The 18,224-nt window shown below is 44.1% G+C and overlaps 1 protein-coding gene across 1 annotated transcript; it reads right to left on the reverse strand.

Moving 5' to 3' along the window:
• Positions 1–1,531: 1,531 nt before the first annotated feature.
• On the reverse strand, positions 1,532–17,977 carry TEKT4 (tektin 4). Its single transcript, XM_042438255.1, has 6 exons — positions 13,080–17,977; positions 11,792–11,862; positions 9,829–9,972; positions 8,362–8,584; positions 6,418–6,572; positions 1,532–3,155 (listed from the first exon to the last, which is right to left on the reverse strand). Exons 1-6 carry the CDS (start codon positions 13,611–13,613, stop codon positions 2,939–2,941), a joined length of 1,344 nt encoding a protein of 447 aa, XP_042294189.1. The 5' UTR covers positions 13,614–17,977; the 3' UTR covers positions 1,532–2,938.
• Positions 17,978–18,224: the final 247 nt, after the last annotated feature.

Below are 18,224 nucleotides of genomic sequence, written 5' to 3' on the forward strand. Positions count from 1 at the left end.
AAGCAGGAATGGCCTAAAAGCAATGAATAGCCGATGTCTGACAGCGGCTTCCTCTTGAATGGTTAGGTAAGACTGCCACCTAGTGACTGAAGACAGCACTGCAGGCTACAGTCTGATCTTTATTAATTAGAACTAATTAATCCACTTTGAAAACAAAAAATCCACAGGGACCACCCACCTAAGGTCCCGTTAGAATTCATGCCAAGTTTCAGAGATCTTGTTTTCACATTCATGGGGCTATGGCATGCAAGCATTGTTTTTCAATATTAGTGGGGGGATGTTACGCATCGATTATTGCACAAGCTGTGACAAAGACCTGACTGCCTAGGACCATCTCATAAAGAAGGTTAGAAATGCTGGCACGTGAACTTTGCAAAACGCCGTATATACTAAAGAAGACAGTAAGCATCGTCTGAATCCTTCCTTTCAGCACTACTGCTGATGACTCCCATATCAGTGGAGGCCCTGCATCTGCTCTAGGTTTTAGTTTGAACTTGAAAGAATGGTCCAAGATGCTGAATTTGTTAGGGAAATAAGGTTCAACACCTTGGACATCTCACTAAAAGTTCACTCTAGAACTCAGGACAGATGTACCACACCTGAAAGCCAGTGTGGCATAGTGGTTTGAGCATTGGACTACAACTCTGGGGACCAGGGTTCAATTCCCGCTTTGCTATGAAACCCACTGTGAGACCGTGGGTAAGTCACAGTCTCTCAGCTTCAGGGGAGGCAATGGCAAACCTCCCTTGAACAAATATTGCTGAGAAAACCCCATGATAGGGTCACCATAAGCCAGAAATGATGAGTATGGAAGTTACCAACCTTCATGGATCCCTTTATAGCTTATTTCAACAGATGGGTATGCATATCATGTTTTGTTTCACTCCAGCTTAATTTCTCATGAACCGACTACTACGCTTCATGTATTTCCACCCAAATGTGCCACCTCCTCCCAGAACTGCGGCGCGAAAAGCAACTGGTGGAATGTGAATGAAGCTTAATAAATGCTGCCCTTCTCTGCAGCGATGCGCTTACATGCCCACACACCCTGACGCATTAGGAATTCTGAAAAGAAGAATGCTAAAAAGAATCCGTTCCCAGAAGAGAGACGATGGCAGACAACAATGAGAGGGAAGAAGGATGCTTTGAGGCTTTTGTCACACATATGTGTTCTTTTGGAGGGTCTCCCCAAGACTTGGGGTGTAGCCACACTGTAGAATTAAAGCAGCTTGACACCACTTCCATGACTCTATCCTACAGAATCCTAGGATCTATAGTTCGGTGAGGCACCAGAGCTCTCTGACAGATCAGCCTGGATACCTCACCAAACTGCAAACCCTGGGATTCTGGCAAGTTGGGAGCTAAAATCCTACACATTTGTCCCACTGAACCCATAAAGACCAGTGCCAACTGGTGGGGATGGTGGACTCACATCAGGTCCAAAGGACCTCTCTAGGGTGCTGAATCTCTTATGGGGCTAGAATGGAGAGCTCCTTCAAAGATGGAAAGTGGTTGGGACAAAAAGTTGGAACCGGATCCACTGCCCTACTGACACAGAGGCCACCAATGAGTAGGATCTCTAAGCAGATCCCACTGTGTATCCTTTTCTGTATTTCACATTTAGATGGAGGAGGAGAGGAGACGAAGGAGAAGGTGGGTATGGGAAGCTGCCGTCCAAAACATCTAGAGGGCACCAGGTTGGCAAAGGCTGACCTAAGCAATCAGCCAGTTTTGTACGGCAAAGCATATAATTATGTGGCATTTTAAAAGCACATCCAATCGCATTTATTTCTTTGGGTGATTATTCATGCTGTTTGCCTAGATAGATATGCCATCTTATCTCTCAAGTGTCAACACAACTAAGAATCTCCCCTGCAACTGTTCAAAAAATGAAAAATGAGATTTCATAAACTCTTTAATCTCCCCTCAGGCTCCTTGACAATTAAAACAGAAAATGGCCTCCAATGGAATTTAGGGATTTAACTGAAACAGTTGCCCGAAATGTGCGAGCAACTAAGGCAAAGTCTGATAGTTGCAAAGAAGCTCTTATGAGCTCATGGGGGGAATTAACAACCATGATTCCGGGTGCAGCTCTTTGTAAGCCTGGCCTTTTGATTTAAAAGAGACCTGTCTGTCTGTATCTATAGTTTTTTGTGAGTCTTTTGGGCTGGATGGCCAAGTTCTGGAAGAATTGATTCCCGACTTTTCGCTTGCATCTGTGGCTGGCATCTTCAGACACACAAAAAACGATGGATGCCAGCCATGAAAGCCTTCGACTTCACATTGTCCGTATCTGTTATTTATAATTTTTTGTTCCACTTGTACCACTTTTTACATCTGCATATTCCACTTCTTAATAATAATGACTTCTTTGCAAATAGTTCCCAAGCGTCTGGTCCTCGTCGTATCAGTAAAATGATGAAATCCGCTCTGTGTTTTTGTCTAAACTAGGAGTTATCTGAGGTGCCAAGCCTATTCGGGGAAATAGCTCTCCTAAAGTTCAGACTGTGTTACCAGTTTTGCTAAATAAATATGAATATTCAGGATGAAAGTAAGGGCCTATCTGGTTAGCATTATCTGACCTCATAGGCAAACTACAACATTTGGGGGCATTTGGGAGAGGCTTTTGGCTGGTTTGGGGGCAAAACATTACAATTACAAATGGGGGCTTGGAGGGCCCACACTTTGCCAATCTTAATTTACACAATTCGCTCCTCCCGGATGAAAGGATACAACCTGCAAACGAGAAAAGCCAACTATTTAGGGCATCATTTCTGCATTTTATTTCATCTCAAACCAAAGAACTGGGGGAGCGGGGAAGAGAGACTGAGGCTTAACTTCCTGTGTAACTACATTCCTCACTAACCTAAAGAAATGGAATTAGAAAACACTTCTAACATTAATACTGGCTTGCAGTCCTACAGCTGAGCTGACATCCCTATTGATAGCCAGCTAGTTTCAGGACTGTTGGGTACCGGGCGCGATGGGCCATGCATTTCTGCCTGTCGATGAAAATACTGTTAGCCTTGACCGCAATCTCCTTCTCCAGATTCATCCGCGTGGCTTCTAGGTTCACCAGGGCCTGTTCTGAGCCCTCAAGCTTCTCCTTCAGAGCCTCAATGGATGCTGTCAACTCCCCAACTTCGCTGACCAACCTGGATAAGAAGGGGACAGAATACTATCCATCAGATATTATATTCTGAGGTTACATTTCAATGAGGAGGAAGAAGAGGAGGAGGAGGACAGAGTGCTACAGGCTGGGCACCATATTGGGTCTATATTTTGCAAAAATTTAAGGTCCTGAAGCCCATATTTTGGAGGAACCAATGCACTGCAACAGGGGTGGTCACACATCATATAGCACCGTGAAGCCAGTTCTGTGTGTCAAGTTATATAATTATAAGATAAAGTAAGGCAGAGAGCCTAAATACCCTACTGTATATGTGCATCTCGTATCGTATACGTATATACCATATGAGAGCCTATGCACCAAATCCTGTCAGATCCTGGAAGCTAAGCAGGGTCAGCCCTGGTTAATACTTGCATGGGAGACCATGCTGGCTCTATTTCAGAGGAAGGGACTGCTCTGCTTATTTCTTGCCTTAGAAAACCCAGTAAAATTCATGGGGTCACCATAAGTCAACAAGACACATACACATGCACAAAGTAAAGCAGAGTCTCAAAAGCCAGTATGATGTAGTGTCAGTATTGTGCGTTGATTATGAACAGCGCATGTCTGTTTCTCTCTTTGAGAACATGTAGCCTAATGAGGTTTCTGTAAGACAAGGTGAAAGAAACACTGAAGCATTGGTGTACCAACTGAATTTTTGTGTTGATTGCCCAGAACATGGACTGGTTCGTGCCTCTTGGACTCGCATTTCTAATGGGAATGGAAGACTGCAAAGTGGGGGGAAAGCACCCAGTAGTTGCTAGTTTTTCCTTCCCCTTTCCATGTGTTTGCATTTGTAGAAAGGTGTTAGCGACGGGTGCTGGATGCTGATAATCTTCCCTCGCTGGGTGTGTTTGCAGAACGATCAATGCCTGCTTCATTACATCCGCAGGAGCAGGACTCCGAGTTAATAACCTTTCAGGGGTAATGACAGAAATCCATTTGAAACAAGGGACCGACTAGACCTGGGGTGAAGGTTCTTGTTCTCTGTTGCGACTTGGGAGCCATCTGTTCTGCGCAACTTTGGAACAGTACACAAGTTTAGAGAGGAGCGCTCTGAATGTACAACTACCTCCATAGATGGTATTTATTAGTAGTAGTAGTAGTAGTAGTAGTATTTATACCCCGCTCTTCAGCCAAAAGGCTATCAGAGAGGCTTACATTTTTTTTAAAATTAGGCATAAAACTCATTCAGATCTCGTTGGCATCTCTGACATCAATAAATCATTAGAAACAAGCTGGACCACTTTTGGACTTGGATGTGGAGCGCCAAGCTCCATGTTCATAGTACCAATCTGTGGCTAGATTTTTGAAGGAAAGGTCCAAAGACTGAGCATAAGGACAAAGTAAGGTAGAGCCATGCTAAAGGAAAGGTATTCAGAATTAAAGAAAGCATTGGGAACTGAAGGGTTATTAAGAATCTCAAGGGAAAGAGGATTAACCATCACCAGAACATTCAGACTATAACACTGGCTAACTGGGGCTTTCTACTAATAACAAAAAACAAGCGGGGATCTATGGGAAAGTTTCAATAGGAATAGTTTTTAGTTGTATGCAAAGGACCTTGTGGTGCCTTTGAGACTGAAACGGTGCAAAAAGAAGTCGTAGCGTCGGCTTTCGGAGGCATGGTCTACCTCTTCAGGTGCAGTCTATGAAAGTTTATGTCACAACTTCTTTCACGCTGTTTGTCTCAAAGGTGCTACAAGATCCCTTTGCAGACTGACCTTCCAGACCAATGCGGCTATGAATTCTAGTTTTTACTCTTTACTAATGACTGTTGTTTCACCGTTCCAGTATCTTCCTATGATTTATTAAATGTTGTTTTATGCTGTTGGTCGGTAGGTAGATTTTTCCGAAAGTGTTCTTTTCCGCAAACGGTAACGTGTATGTTTGCTTCAGTGCCAGTTTGCTCAGATGAAGGCTGGCATCTGGACTGGCGCTGCGTCATTAAATAAACTGCTGCCCTCAATGCCCTCTTATCTCCTTTCTTGAACCCCAAACTAAACATCTTCATTTCCCAATATAATTTCTTGGTTCTAGAGGCAACCGTGGAGAGGGAAACCCAACCCTTCACACACTACGTCAATATATATTTATATGCATATATAACCTATCAAGAGGTGTTTTCAGCCACAGAGGGAATGAGAGAAAAATCTAATTTTGCAAATTAACCATTCTGGAAGTTGGCATCCCTTCTTCCTTCTCACCAAATCCTCAATCCAATTTGTTTTTCTTACCTTATTTTTGGAAGAAATAAAATTACATTAGAGTACAGGCTCAAGGCATCTTAACGTCGGGCGCAATAATTTGCTATGGCAGAAGCCAAGAGACTCCACAAAAGAAAAGAGAGAGACATTTCAAGACGCTGGAAGGGGGTCTTTATGAGATGAAAAGCTCATTGCCTTTTGGCTGATAGATAAGTCTTGCAGCTTTTTCTCAAGAGCCGCTAAATGTCAAGACTGCGGAAGTTTTTAGACCAGAAATTCAAACAACACTTACAGCTTTCCTTTTGCAGAAAGAATTTGGTGCCTGAAGTCAATGAAAAGAGGAATATTCTCTCTCACAAACACATGCGCACCACAGCCATATCAAATAGAAAAGTTGACTGGAAAGCAACTGACTCTTTTCTTCAACACTGACAATGGAAGAGCATCCAAAGTTTCACCAAGACTTATTTGGAGGCTGCAAAGCAAGCTGCATAGGACACAGCTCTGTCCTCCAACAGTCCTCCTTGATACCAACTCCACATATTTGACCTGTAACAGCTCCGGTTGCAATCCACTACCTTTCTGTGAAATGGGACTGTTATTTTCTGGGATCAGGAGTTTGCACGAACTTGTGCTGCAGCCAAGAAGGACTCTTTTGCAAAGTTGTTCACAGTTTTCTTGAATTTCCAAGGTGCCATATCTGAACTGGATACATGGGGAAGCCAGAGAGCACTTTCCTGTATTTTCCAATGGCACAATAGTAACTCTAATGTAACTTGCAAGTAACAAGGAAGTCAGCATGTTCCCTCTCTGGACTGCAGTGACATCACAAGTTGGGTAACGAAAGTAATGAGCCAAATAACTCACTCTTTTCAATAAGCAACATTCCAGTTTCTGTATTGATTGCAGTATTTCATATAGCAGCAATGGAAGGCTATCAAACAGCTTTGCGTACCCCAAATCTCACCTCATCCCACCAATGGCTCAGGGTTATAATTTCAGGACTTGGTTTACAATTTGGACAACGCTGAAAGCGCTTACCTGAACTGGGCTGCGTCCTTGCAGAGGTCAATATTAGGCCTGAAAGAACGATCATAGAGTCTCGTCTGGGCAACTTTGAGCGGCGTCTCTTTGTCTTTAATCGCCTGCTTGAGAGCCGCAATGTTGTGCTCTTGATCTCCAATCTCCTTCAGGATCTGTTGAAAAAGCATTTCGAGAGGAAATTAGAAACACTCTAGAACGCTTTGAGAAAGGTACGCAGCTGGATAAGTCCTTTATCCATCAAGTATTTCCGCTTGCAGGGTCAAGATATAGAAATGGCAAAGGCAGCCTCCAAGTGAAAGAGCCATCGCAGCATCAGAGAATCGCATGGTCCCATGATGGTCATATAGTCCAACCCTTCGCCCGGCATCCCAGTCTGCTGTTGTGCAAATGAGATGGTCTATAGGAATAATTTCTCTTTAGTGAATACGTGAATAAAGGACGTAATAAGATGCCGTTGTGTTTTTCTTCAAAAATACCACTGGAACCTTTTGACGGTACAAAAATGCTCAATTGGAGTAGCATAGCAGTCTCTCAGCTCAATTCCGTGTGTTTGAAAGCAATTTCGTCTAAATCAATCCTGCTGTTTCCCATCTTTGACTCTCTAAGCCGGGGATCAGTCTTTGAAAAGTGCCTCGCATAAGAAGGCATTCAAGGTACATATTCCAAAACAGGGGCGGCTAGCTGGGTCTCCCATCAAAGGGGAGTGAATCCAGCTTGGGTTTGGGTTCAAACTACTGTATAAAAGGGCTGCAGAACATTTCATAGGGGGACAGGATTCAGCACTTTTGGGTAGCTTCTTACAGTTTGGATTAAAACCCAGTGCAGATTCACTCATGAACAGAGAGAGAGAGCAAAGCTACCAGCCACCAAGGTGGGGTTCCCAACATGTTATTCAGGGGAACATTATTGCATGGGGCAAAATGCCTCTTGCAGGGCCATTAAGGTGTTGAATCTTGTTGTTGCTGTTGTTGTTGTGTGCCTTCAAGTCATTTCTGGCCTATGGCAGCCGTAAGGCTATTACAAGGTTTTCCAGGGCCAAGAGAGTGTGACTTTCCCAAGGTGAGTTTCCATGGAATTGAACCCTGGCCTGCAGAGTCACCATCCAACGCTCAAACCACTAGGCCATGCTGGTTGAACCTAACCCCTGTCCCAAATCAAATGCAACACTGAAATTATTATTATTATTATTATTATTATTATTATTATTATTATTAATATCCTACCTCTCCAGAAGGATCTAGGCTCTAGGCAGGTATACATTCTATGGTATACATTCTATGCCAGACTAAACTGTATTCAGGAAACTTGAGAAGGATCTCTGGCCTCTTTTCTTCTTTTGCTGTCTGAGTGTCGTTCGCATCTCTGAACTAGAGCTGGGCAATGCTAGCTTTTTAAGGACTGCATCTCCCAGAAGGAGCTGTCATCCAGAAAACTATGGAGCCTTGCCCTGGACTTGACATAAATTTTTAACTATAGGGTTTTTTTAAAAAAAAATAGGGTCATCATAACTTGGAAACAATTTGAAGACACACAACAACTACAACAACTGTTATTCGATTTGTTTTAAAAAAAACTTTTGTAAAATAAGATTTGAATTTGATCTTGTTTGGAACCACTGTAAACTGCCTTGGAGAAAGATGAGGTATATTCAATCAATCAGTCAGTCAGTCAGTGAGTCAGTCAGTCAATCAACGTCAGTTATACTCCAGTGCCATTTGTTCCTTGCCTGAAAGTCCAGGATGCTCTGAGTTCAAGGAGCCTCTCTCACCATGAGGCAGTGGTCCCCAAACATTGGTCCTCCAAGTGTTTTGGACTTCAACTCCCATAATCCCCAGCCAGCTTGGTCAACAGTCAGGAATCCTGGGAGCTTAAGTCCAAAACATCTGGAGAACCAAAGTTTGGGAATCACTGCCATGGAGGCATGGAGCCCAAAGCACGTACCTTCTTCAGATGGTGCTCCAGCTTGTGCTTGGCATCCTCCATTTCCGCGCAACGCGTGGCGAAGGCCTCGTTCGCCACATCGCTCTGCAGGCGCAGGTCCTCGGCCGTGTCATGGAGGATGTTGTCGATCACAGCGCGGAGGTTGATGGAGGCCAGTTTCTCCCGCTCGGCCCGGTAGATGTTGTCGTGGCTGTGCTTGGCCCAGGTTTCTGGGGTAGAAGCACTGCAGTGTGGACACAGCAAAGAAGGGAACCGAGTCAGGAAGGAAATAGTCAATGCATTTCAACACTATGCCCAGTATGTCAGTGGAACAGGTACAGGGGGGATACCGCATGTTGTTCTGCCCACCTTGCTTCAGAAGAAAAAAGGGAAAGGGTGCTATTGCATTTAATGCATGGATGGGGAACGGCACACAGAGCAGGGGGCATGTTTCTTCCTTGGGCCCACCCAGCAGAGCATGTCAACACATTTTGGCACAGCCAAAGTGATACACCATCATGTGTTGTTGTTGTTGTTGTTGTTGTTGTGTGCCTTCAAGTAAGCTAAGACCTACTTGTTTAGACAGGCTTTTAAAACAGAATGTTTTTAAGGCATGCGACGGAGTGTTGTTTTATTGTCTTAATGTATTTTAAGCATTTTCATCTTTATTAAGCATCTTAATCTACTTTAATATAACATTCTTGTATGTTTTTTTAACTGTCTGGTGTTTTTTAACATTGTAAGCCACCCTGAGTCCCACCCTTGGGAGAAGGGTGGGATATAATAATAATAATAATAATTATTATTATTATTATTATTATTATTATTATTATTATTATTATTATTATTATTAAAGTCATTTTCAACTTATGGCAACCCTCAGAGGAAACTATTCCATGGTTTTCATGGCACAGTTATTCAGAGGGGGTTTGCATGGCCAAGCTGGGATTCGAACCCTGGCCTCCAGAGTCATAGTCCAACACTCAAACCACCACATGACGCTGTCTCTTTGTGCCACCACTACTGGCTACCATTTTGGCTGATTTTCAGCCTTTTTTGCATGTGTTGGTAAGATTTGGGAGTTTTGGAGTCAGGGCAAGCATACCACCCCATTTGGGAGATTTCAGCCCATGTTACTTATGGATGTATGATTTAATAAGATCACCACACATAGCAACTGAGACCTAGAACTCAGTTCTCCAAATGCTGGTTTCATAGTAGCCAAACTCAGGACACGATGCAAGACAGGATCAACCCAGAGTAACTCCAAGGTGTGCAGAAGTAGAAAACATTTTTATCTGTGACGGTGGGGAACCTCTGTTGGAAATGCAACAATGCTCAGGGCTTAAAGCGTCAAATGGTTCTCAAGAGCACAGCAGTGGCAGGGTTAATGGAGCATCCAGACTCAATGCCACAACATTTTGCGGCAGTTCCCACTTGCCTTTGCTCGCTTTGACAAACCAGTAAAGATAACCCAGAAGGTCTCACCTGTCCTCAAACATGGCTGAGGTCGGGTGGAACTGGATGTTGGTGCTTTGGTTGTTGTACCTCCCGCACTTCTCGTCAATGTTGTATGTTTCAAGCTTGTCAGACCAATCCATTTCGCAAATCTGCTTCTGATCTCGGTTTAACCTGGAGGCACAAGTCACAACAGGTATCACTCGGCGAAGACAGCTTTCAAAGCATAGCCATTCACACGGATTCAACAGGTAAAAATTGTGGCGTGCTTTGTAAGCCGATTCCAATTCATGGCAATCCCAAGGTGAACCTTTCGCGGGGATTTCTTGGCAAGATTTCTTCAGAGGGGGTTTGCCATGGCCTTCCTCTGAGGTTGAGAGAGAGTGACTTGTCCAAGGTAACCCAGTGGGTCTCCACGGCTGAGTGGGGATTTGAACCCTGGTCTCTCAGTATCCCAGTCTAATACCCAAACCACCACTGCTGATTTACTTTGAAAATCCAGTGCCCAAAACCCAGTCCCCGGGTCCCCTTCCAGGGAGAACAACAAACATCGCTAAATACAATTATACATTTGGATTCTGGCTTTCCAAAGGAATGCAAAATAGGAGCAGGGATTTTCAATCCTGTTTCCACATGACACCTGCTGGGGATCTGGAGTGATGCACAAAGGAAGCTCACATTTTAAACTTGGACAATATAATAACACTGAGAGCCTCTCAGGGTCATCCATGCTGGAGAAATAACCTGGTTTGGCACCACTTTAATTGCCTTAGCTCAAGGCTATGGAATTCTGGGAGTTGGAATTTGTTATGGGGTCCAGAGCAGAGGCAATTAAAGTGGTGCCAAACCGGGTTATTTCTCCAGTGCGGATGCAGGAGCAGATGTAATCGCTGAATAAATACCAAATATCCAGGAGTGAAATCCACTCTTACAGGGTTTTTAGGGTTCCCTGCAAGCCCTAGGTTTCCACAAAATGCCACAAAGGGTTCTGCAGGGTATTCTGATTGGAAAAATACAACTTTTTCTTTTAAAGCTGTGCATATAGAGGTTGTCGTTTCTTGTGTCCCCAGAGCTTTCTGACACAGAAGGCTCAATGTCTCACAAAAACTACAGTTCCTAGGATTCTCTAGCATTGAGCCAGGGCAGTTAAAGCAGTCCCAAACTGGATTATTTCTGCAGTATGTTTTGGATCACTGTTTTACAGAGTTTGGATGTTATTGCACTATATATCATATGTTGAAGTTCTCCAGTTTCTTAGTCAATACCACCATCTGGTGGCAACCACCGACAAAGGAAAAGAAGACTGATTTTATTTCATTTCATTTTAAAGTAGGGTAGCCTTTCCATAAGGTCCCACAGGAGTTTATGCCATGGCTGGCAGATTGGGAAAATCCTGTGCAGAAATGGGATTTTAAAATCCGGGTGTTGCTTGTCAGACACTTTTATTATCGGTTTTATTATCGGTTTTACTATTTGTATGTACAGTGCCGTGTAAATCTACAGGGCTATATCAACAAACCATAATAATAATACTTGTCGTGAAAGAGAAATAATGCAAAAATAATCCGAACGGAAAGCTCCTTTATACTTTCAGAATTTAATGAAAGTTAAAAAGGAGCTGGTTTTGACAACTTCACATTCGGGTTGTTTTCGCGTCGTTTCTCTTTCACGCAAACGTCGTCTGAAAACATCTTGCAAATGTGGGTTTCTTCCAACTTTCTGTTGGGGTTAACCCCAAATGTTGTCTGAAAAACAACCTGCAAACGCAGCTTAAATTTAGTTTCTGCACGGGATCCAGTGTGATAAACTCCACAGATGTGGTCACAACCTCCAAGAACACAGCTATGCTCCCTGATGCTACGAATCCCGTTTGCAAGAGATCCGTTCCTTTGAGTCTCTCTGCACAGTGACTCCTTCCCCTTCCATCAGTTGTTCTTTAGCACTGCACCAGGCCAAAAGCTGGCCATTTACGAAGGGCAAAAGGAGATCTTACTGCATCTGGTTAACCACTTGCTTCACAGTTCTTTTCAGGAGCTCTTGTATATTTCTGATCAGCTCAGCTTCCTAGATAAAAACAGTAGAGATGTTAGTAGCGGGAAGCATGTGCCGGTTGGAAAGGAGAGACGCACTTTATAACAACAGGGTGCAAATCCTGGTAAAAAGAAACCCAGAAAATGCAAGTGTTACACCAATGCAACATCCTTTGAAAAAAGGAAGTTTTCAAAACACAAGGAGCCTTTTGCTTTTGTTTTCAAAATGCAAGGAAGCCAATTTCTAGCCCTCATCATTGAGCAGATATACTTTCAAGGATATCTTCTCAACGATGAGGGCTAGAAACTGGCTTCCTTGTATTCCATGCCACCTGAAATCATAATACAGTGGGCCCTTGGCATCCGCTGGGTTTGGGTCCAGGACCCTGGCGGATACCAAAATCCATGGATGCTGAAGTCCCATTATATGCAATGGGATAGCAAAATGGTGTCCCTTATATAAAATGGCAATATAAAGGTGTGCTTTTAGGGATTTTTATTTTTTAAAGCTGAGGATGATTATATCTGTGGATAAAGAATGTTTGGATAAGTGTTTGTGATCACACCAAAGGATGGATGGATGAGAAAACAGAGAGGGATCAGTGCTTCCAGGAAAGATTATGCTCTTGCCTTTCACCAGAGGATAGTTCACTTTTAAAATAAATTAAAGTACAGTACAGTACCTACATTGATAAGGCAAACCAAGTTTCTGGGGTCCATATTTTGGCTAAAATTTCTAGACCTATACATGAGTACATACATTAGTGTAATACAGTGAGCCCTTGGTATCTGCTGGGGTTTGGTTCCAAGACCACCATGGATACAAAATCCATGGATGCTCAAGTCCCATTATATACAATGGGGTATTATTATTATTATTATTATTATTATTATTATTATTATTACTTCTACTACTACTGGTATCTGCTGGGGTTTGGCTCCAGAACCCCTCATGGATACCAAAACCCATGGATGCTCAAGTCCCATTAAATGCAAGGGTAGAGTAAAATGGTGTCCCTGACATAAAATGGCAAACTCCCGCTTTGCTTCTTAGAATTTATATTTTTGGGAAACAATTTCAAGCCATAAATGCTTGAATCTGTAGGTAGGAAGCCTGTGGATGAGGAAGGCTGGCTGTTCACATGCCGTTTTCAAGATGATGCCATCACCTTGGTCCTCTCATTCGGAGGACCCTGGATGCGTGGTCCTACTGTGGGAATGTGAGATGAAGAGCAAGCAAAGCGCCCTCACCTTGAGCAATTCGACCTCCACCTGGTCCCTCACCAGGTCGGGCGACTGCCTCCGTTCCCGGCATTGCAGGTTGTCCATGGCAATGCTGTAGAAGATTGAGGTGGCATCCAAGGCCCGCTCTAGCCTCAACTTCTGGGCCGCCAACAGGCCTGTCTCGGCCACGAGGTCCTCAATCTCCCGCTGGAGCTCTGACTTCCAGAAGTGGATGTCCTGCAGCCGTTCGCCCACCTTGGTCGTTGAATCCTGCTGGGTGCGTTGTGCCAGCTCGGCCGTAAGGGCCGCCAAGTGCTTGGACTCATGGCGGCATCGCTCGGAGTGGTCGCGGTCAGCGAAGGCCTCATGGTACACACCGTAGTTGTGCTGGTGCCATTCCTCGAGCAGGTATTTGGCCGTGCGGAAGCCCGCCGTTGCCAAGCCGGAGGAGGAATCGGGGCCGATGTTGAGGGCCGGCTCATAAACTTTCATGGGCAGCTCGGAGACTGGGATGGTCTGCGGAGCAGGCTCCTTGGTCAGGAGCACCCCAGGGTGAGACATGGCTCCGATCTGCACCACCTGGCCCCCGGCAAAGAGACCCACCGAACTAGAAAGCCCTTGGCTCGGTCTGAGGCCTACACAATGCTGCTTTCTCCAACCAGCGTCTTCCCGTTGCTGCGGACAGTGTGCCTTAGCCAAGGGAGCATGTCAGTTGAGGCTGCGCAACAACGGAAACGGTAGCCAAGGGGACATGTTCTTTTGTTGCCGCAGCAACTCTTGGAGTCAATGAGCCGTGGGAAGTGGCTGACACCCGTCTCTTTTGTTGCCCAGGAAAATGGTGGGGACGATGGGGATTCACAGAGCAGGACTGCCCTCCAGCAACCAAAATAACCCCAACTAGGAAAATTCCCTCTGTGCATCTCGTTTATTGTTCTGTTGCTCCCAGGAACAGAGGATTCCTGTTCTCAGTTCATACAAAGTCCTTCACACGGGTTTATTTACCCTGAGAGTGCATCTACACTGTAGAAATAATGCAGTTTGACATCCCTTGGGGCCTCACCAAACTACAAATCCCAGGATTCGGCAAGATGGAGTCGTGGGAGTTAAAAGTGGTGTCAAACTGCATTGCTTCTATAAAATTTTGAAGTGCAGGCACTAATCACAACTGTCCCCGAAGCCATTCCCAGCCCAAAATGCAATTTGAGCCGTCTCCACTCTGGAATTTCGCTTCTTTAAAGTTATCCATGGTGCCAGACCTATTTCTGCTATGTTGGAATGTGAGCCGCAGGGGTATCAGGGATGGGGAAAGCTGTCCCCTTGCACAATTGTGTATTCATACAAGCATCTTATCCAATTATGCAATTCTTTTGTACATAAAACATTTATATAACATTTTATACCAAGCCTCACCAAGACACAAATATCCAGCCATCTTGCATATTCTGTTGGGTGTCAGTCTCCCAATTCCTTTAACTATGTTCATTTATGCCCCATGTTGGATTGTTGACACCAATCCCTTTAAGGCAGAGATGGGCAGCAGGCCCAGGGTCCAATTTTTCTGTACAATGTAGGAATATTCCCCTTCTGTATCATGAAAGTATCTATAGTATTGGCAAATTTGGTCAACAATAAATCCCCCTCAACATTTTCACCGATCCCTATTATAAGGTGTAAACCAACCTTAAACGGATGTCCTAAAGCAGGGGCAGAATACAAAGATATAGCCGTGTTAGTCTGCAGAACCAGTACACAGAGAGATCTTGTAGCACCTTTGAGACTCACTGAAAGAAAGAAATTGGCAGCAGGAGCTTCCATAGACTTCAGTCTACTTCCTCAGATGCATTTGGTTGAGTGGAAACCAGGGACAGACATATATATGTCATTGGTATGTGAGGATGTCGATTCAAATTACAAATCTTTGAAATGAAGTTGCAGGGTGTGTGAAACATGCAGCCCTCCAGATGTTTTCAGTCTATGGACATAGCTATCACCCTTACGCAGCACAGCTAATGGTGAGGAACACTTGGATCTGCACTCCCGTAATTCCTAAAGGCCTGCAGACTTTCCCCATCCTGACTACTGCAAACCTTGGCCAAAAGCCAGCATCACCAAGTGTTAACAGAAAAAAATCTGAAGGTAGAATTATATTATGGCTCTCCTTCCATCACCATGTCCTCTCCATAGCCATACAGTAGCTGATGGAGAGTAGGGGAAACTGAAGAAGCATCTGGCTACATCCTCACATCCAGACGCATTGGTCTTAGTGGGTGATGCCACTGGTCTTTTCTCTGGCTACTGGGGCAGAGTCAAACACTTCATAGGTCCCCTGCTCTCCATCAGTCACTGAATTGCTGTGGAAGGAAAACCATTGCAGCAAAACTGAGGCAGAGGGCTTTAGTCACTGCAGGGAGAGGGAAAGACCACCAGTCTCCACAATGACCAAAATGGGGGGAAAGACACCTGCAGACATAGGCTAGATTCACACTTGTGTCACTGAGAGATTCCAGCCCTGATCTCCCAGGAAGAATTTTGTGGCTTGGGAGTACCCACCTGGCACCATGCATTGGCTAAAGAGAAGGGGATCTACGTTGCCCAAAACAACAGTTGTGTGGGCTTCTGAAAGCAGTCTTATGAGGAACAGCTTAGACGCAGCAATTCCCAAACTTTGATCCTCCAGGCATTTTGGACTTCAATTCCCAGGAGTCCTGGACATTGCCTATGGTAGCTTCTGGGAGCCTAAGTCCAAAATACTTGGAGAACTAACGTTTGGGTATATCAGGCTTAAGATTTAACTTGGAGAAGACCAAGAAGCAATGTGAAAGCTATCTCGAAATACCTAAAGAATGTCATGTGGAAGAGGGCATAACCTTTTCTGTTGCTCAAGAGCAGTCATTCCTAAACTCTGGTCCTCTTGGTATTTTGGACTTCAGCTTCCAGAAGCCTCTGCTATCTTGGCCCATGGTCTGGGATTCTAGGAACGGAAGTCCAAAACACTTGGAAGCCCAGAGTTTCGGAATTCCTGATATAGAGACTAGGATATGAACCAATGGATTCCAAGTGCAACAAAGGAGAGTCTACCTAAACACTATGAAGGACTTCCTGATGATAAAAGATGTTCAATAGTAGAATGGACTACCTCAGAGGGTGGTGGACTCTCCATCTTGAGGTCTTCAAAGAGTGCTGAATGACCATCTTTTGGGACTACTTTATCTGTGTATTTCGGTATGGCAGGGAGTTGGAATAGATGTCCCTTGCGGCTCCCTTCCAACTCTATGAATCTATGACTTCCCATCAACTCTAGCCATTATGGCCAATGAGTCTACTACACATTACCCTTCATTCTACACAAGCCACAACCAGATCATTTAAAACACAGCTCTGGTATTGTATCGACACTGAGTCATCTTTCATGGCACCAAGACTAAACTAATACTTCCTCTAACTTTTGCTTAAAAGTAGGATCATCTACAAATGTGAGATTTTAAATATGCTATGCTTGCCTTCATGAAACTTTTGAGCTAACTTTCCAACTCCCTTTTTTGGGTGACATGATGAAAGCTTAGAACAAGACAAGGAGGGGGGGGGAATTAAAACAAGCAAGCAAGAGGTTGGTTTATTTTATTTCATTTTATTGGGGATTTAAAAAGGTATCTATTTCTCCAGCAGGGTAAGTCACATTTGAGGATTGCAGGAGTTCAGTTTCAGACAAAGGAAGGGGGGGGGGGAATCAGCTTTGCATTACTTCACTATAGCTTCAAGTGTTTTTAATATTTAAATTGAATTTTAGTAATATGCAAGCCAAGATCAGCTTCAATGCAGGATACACTATTATGTAAAAATCTGCCCCACATTCATGTTAAGTTTGGTTTACATGGGGGAAAGAGATGAGACAAGGATCACCAGAAGGCATTTCATTCAATCGAGTCAGGTTTTGTTAAAAAAAAAAAATAGCAGAACTGCAGACTACTCACCCCCAAACCATACCCTAGTACGAAACACGTTGGTTTTACAACAGAGTGTATTCTTCCGGAAGTCAAAAACTAGTGGGGGACCCAAGGAAATGTGCCACATCTGAGCTTTACAGAAAACTGCTATGTGTCCATTTCCGAGACGAGACCATCATGCAGTCTAGATGGATTTGGCAGGAGGCTGATCGCGTCTGAAAGCATATAACTGGGTTGTTATTGTTCTTTTTTTAAAAAAAAAAGCAGTAAAATGAAAGTACTTGAAGACTTACAAGCACACACACGCACACACTATGAGTGTAGATCCAAGCCTGGTTTTCTCTTTACAAACAGGAAAAAAAATGGCACCAAAAATATAAAAATGCTCGACAAAAATTTTGTTCAGAGGAGCCAGACTGAAAGCAAAGCTTCAAAAGCCATTAATGAACACAGGAATTATTATATTCTATTTGGGAGGGTCTGAGGGAGAAGAACTCCAAGCATCAAGATCTACTTATTTCGAAAATGATCATAAGTAACCTTATCGCATTCCACCTAGCATTACGGGCCAGGCCCCGCTTAACTACAGTGGAGTAAATCTACCACGGATCCAAAAATAAAACCCTCCTGAGTCTTTAGTGAAGTTCCAAGAAACCCACATCCTACTCATTCTGTACACCTAGGAACTAACTCGAGTGAAGCATTGAGGCAGAAGAGGAAAGCAAGCAACTTATCTGTCCATTCCAGGCTGATTGCTACCAAAACTTCAAGCTGCATTGTCCATCGCTCCGTTTCCTCAGTTAAGACATCATCTTTCTAGCCTCCTGGAAGTTCTTTCTGCCATTCTTGGCAGAATGAGTGACTTTTGCATGTGCGCACACCACTGCCTTAGTCACTACTGCACACAACGGCCCATAAGTGCAAAATTTGGAGATGGAAGCCTGCAAAGGAACTGCAAAATGTCGCACAGAAACAGACACCTTATGGATTCCCCCCCCAGTGCTTAAGACCAACTTTGGCTGTTACAGCAGCCAAAATAAAGCTGCTTCGAGACACAGTGGTGGTATGGTGTTCAATATCCGTGTCTAAGAGTCCCAGAAGTCGCACCAAAGCCACGCTCTAGCCCTAAGGACTGGAGCGTGGCTTTGGTGCAACTTCTGGACTCTTAGGACGCATGCATAACTGAAACACCATACCTCCACTGTGACTCGAAGCAGCTTTATTTTGG

The sequence above is a fragment of the Sceloporus undulatus genome, chromosome 8, assembly GCF_019175285.1.
Source record: "Sceloporus undulatus isolate JIND9_A2432 ecotype Alabama chromosome 8, SceUnd_v1.1, whole genome shotgun sequence".
In the NCBI taxonomy this organism is placed as follows: Eukaryota; Metazoa; Chordata; class Lepidosauria; order Squamata; family Phrynosomatidae; genus Sceloporus; species Sceloporus undulatus.

Coding starts and splice junctions, on each gene's coding strand:
- TEKT4 (XM_042438255.1), bottom strand. CDS start 13,613: ATGTCTCACCCTGGGGTGCTCCTGACCAAGGAGCCTGCTCCGCAGACC. Junction 11,863..13,079: donor TGGAGGTCGAATTGCTCAAG/GTGAGGGCGCTT, acceptor GTTTTTATCTAG/GAAGCTGAGCTGATCAGAAA. Junction 9,973..11,791: donor CAAGTGGTTAACCAGATGCA/GTAAGATCTCCT, acceptor TTGTGCCTCCAG/GTTAAACCGAGATCAGAAGC.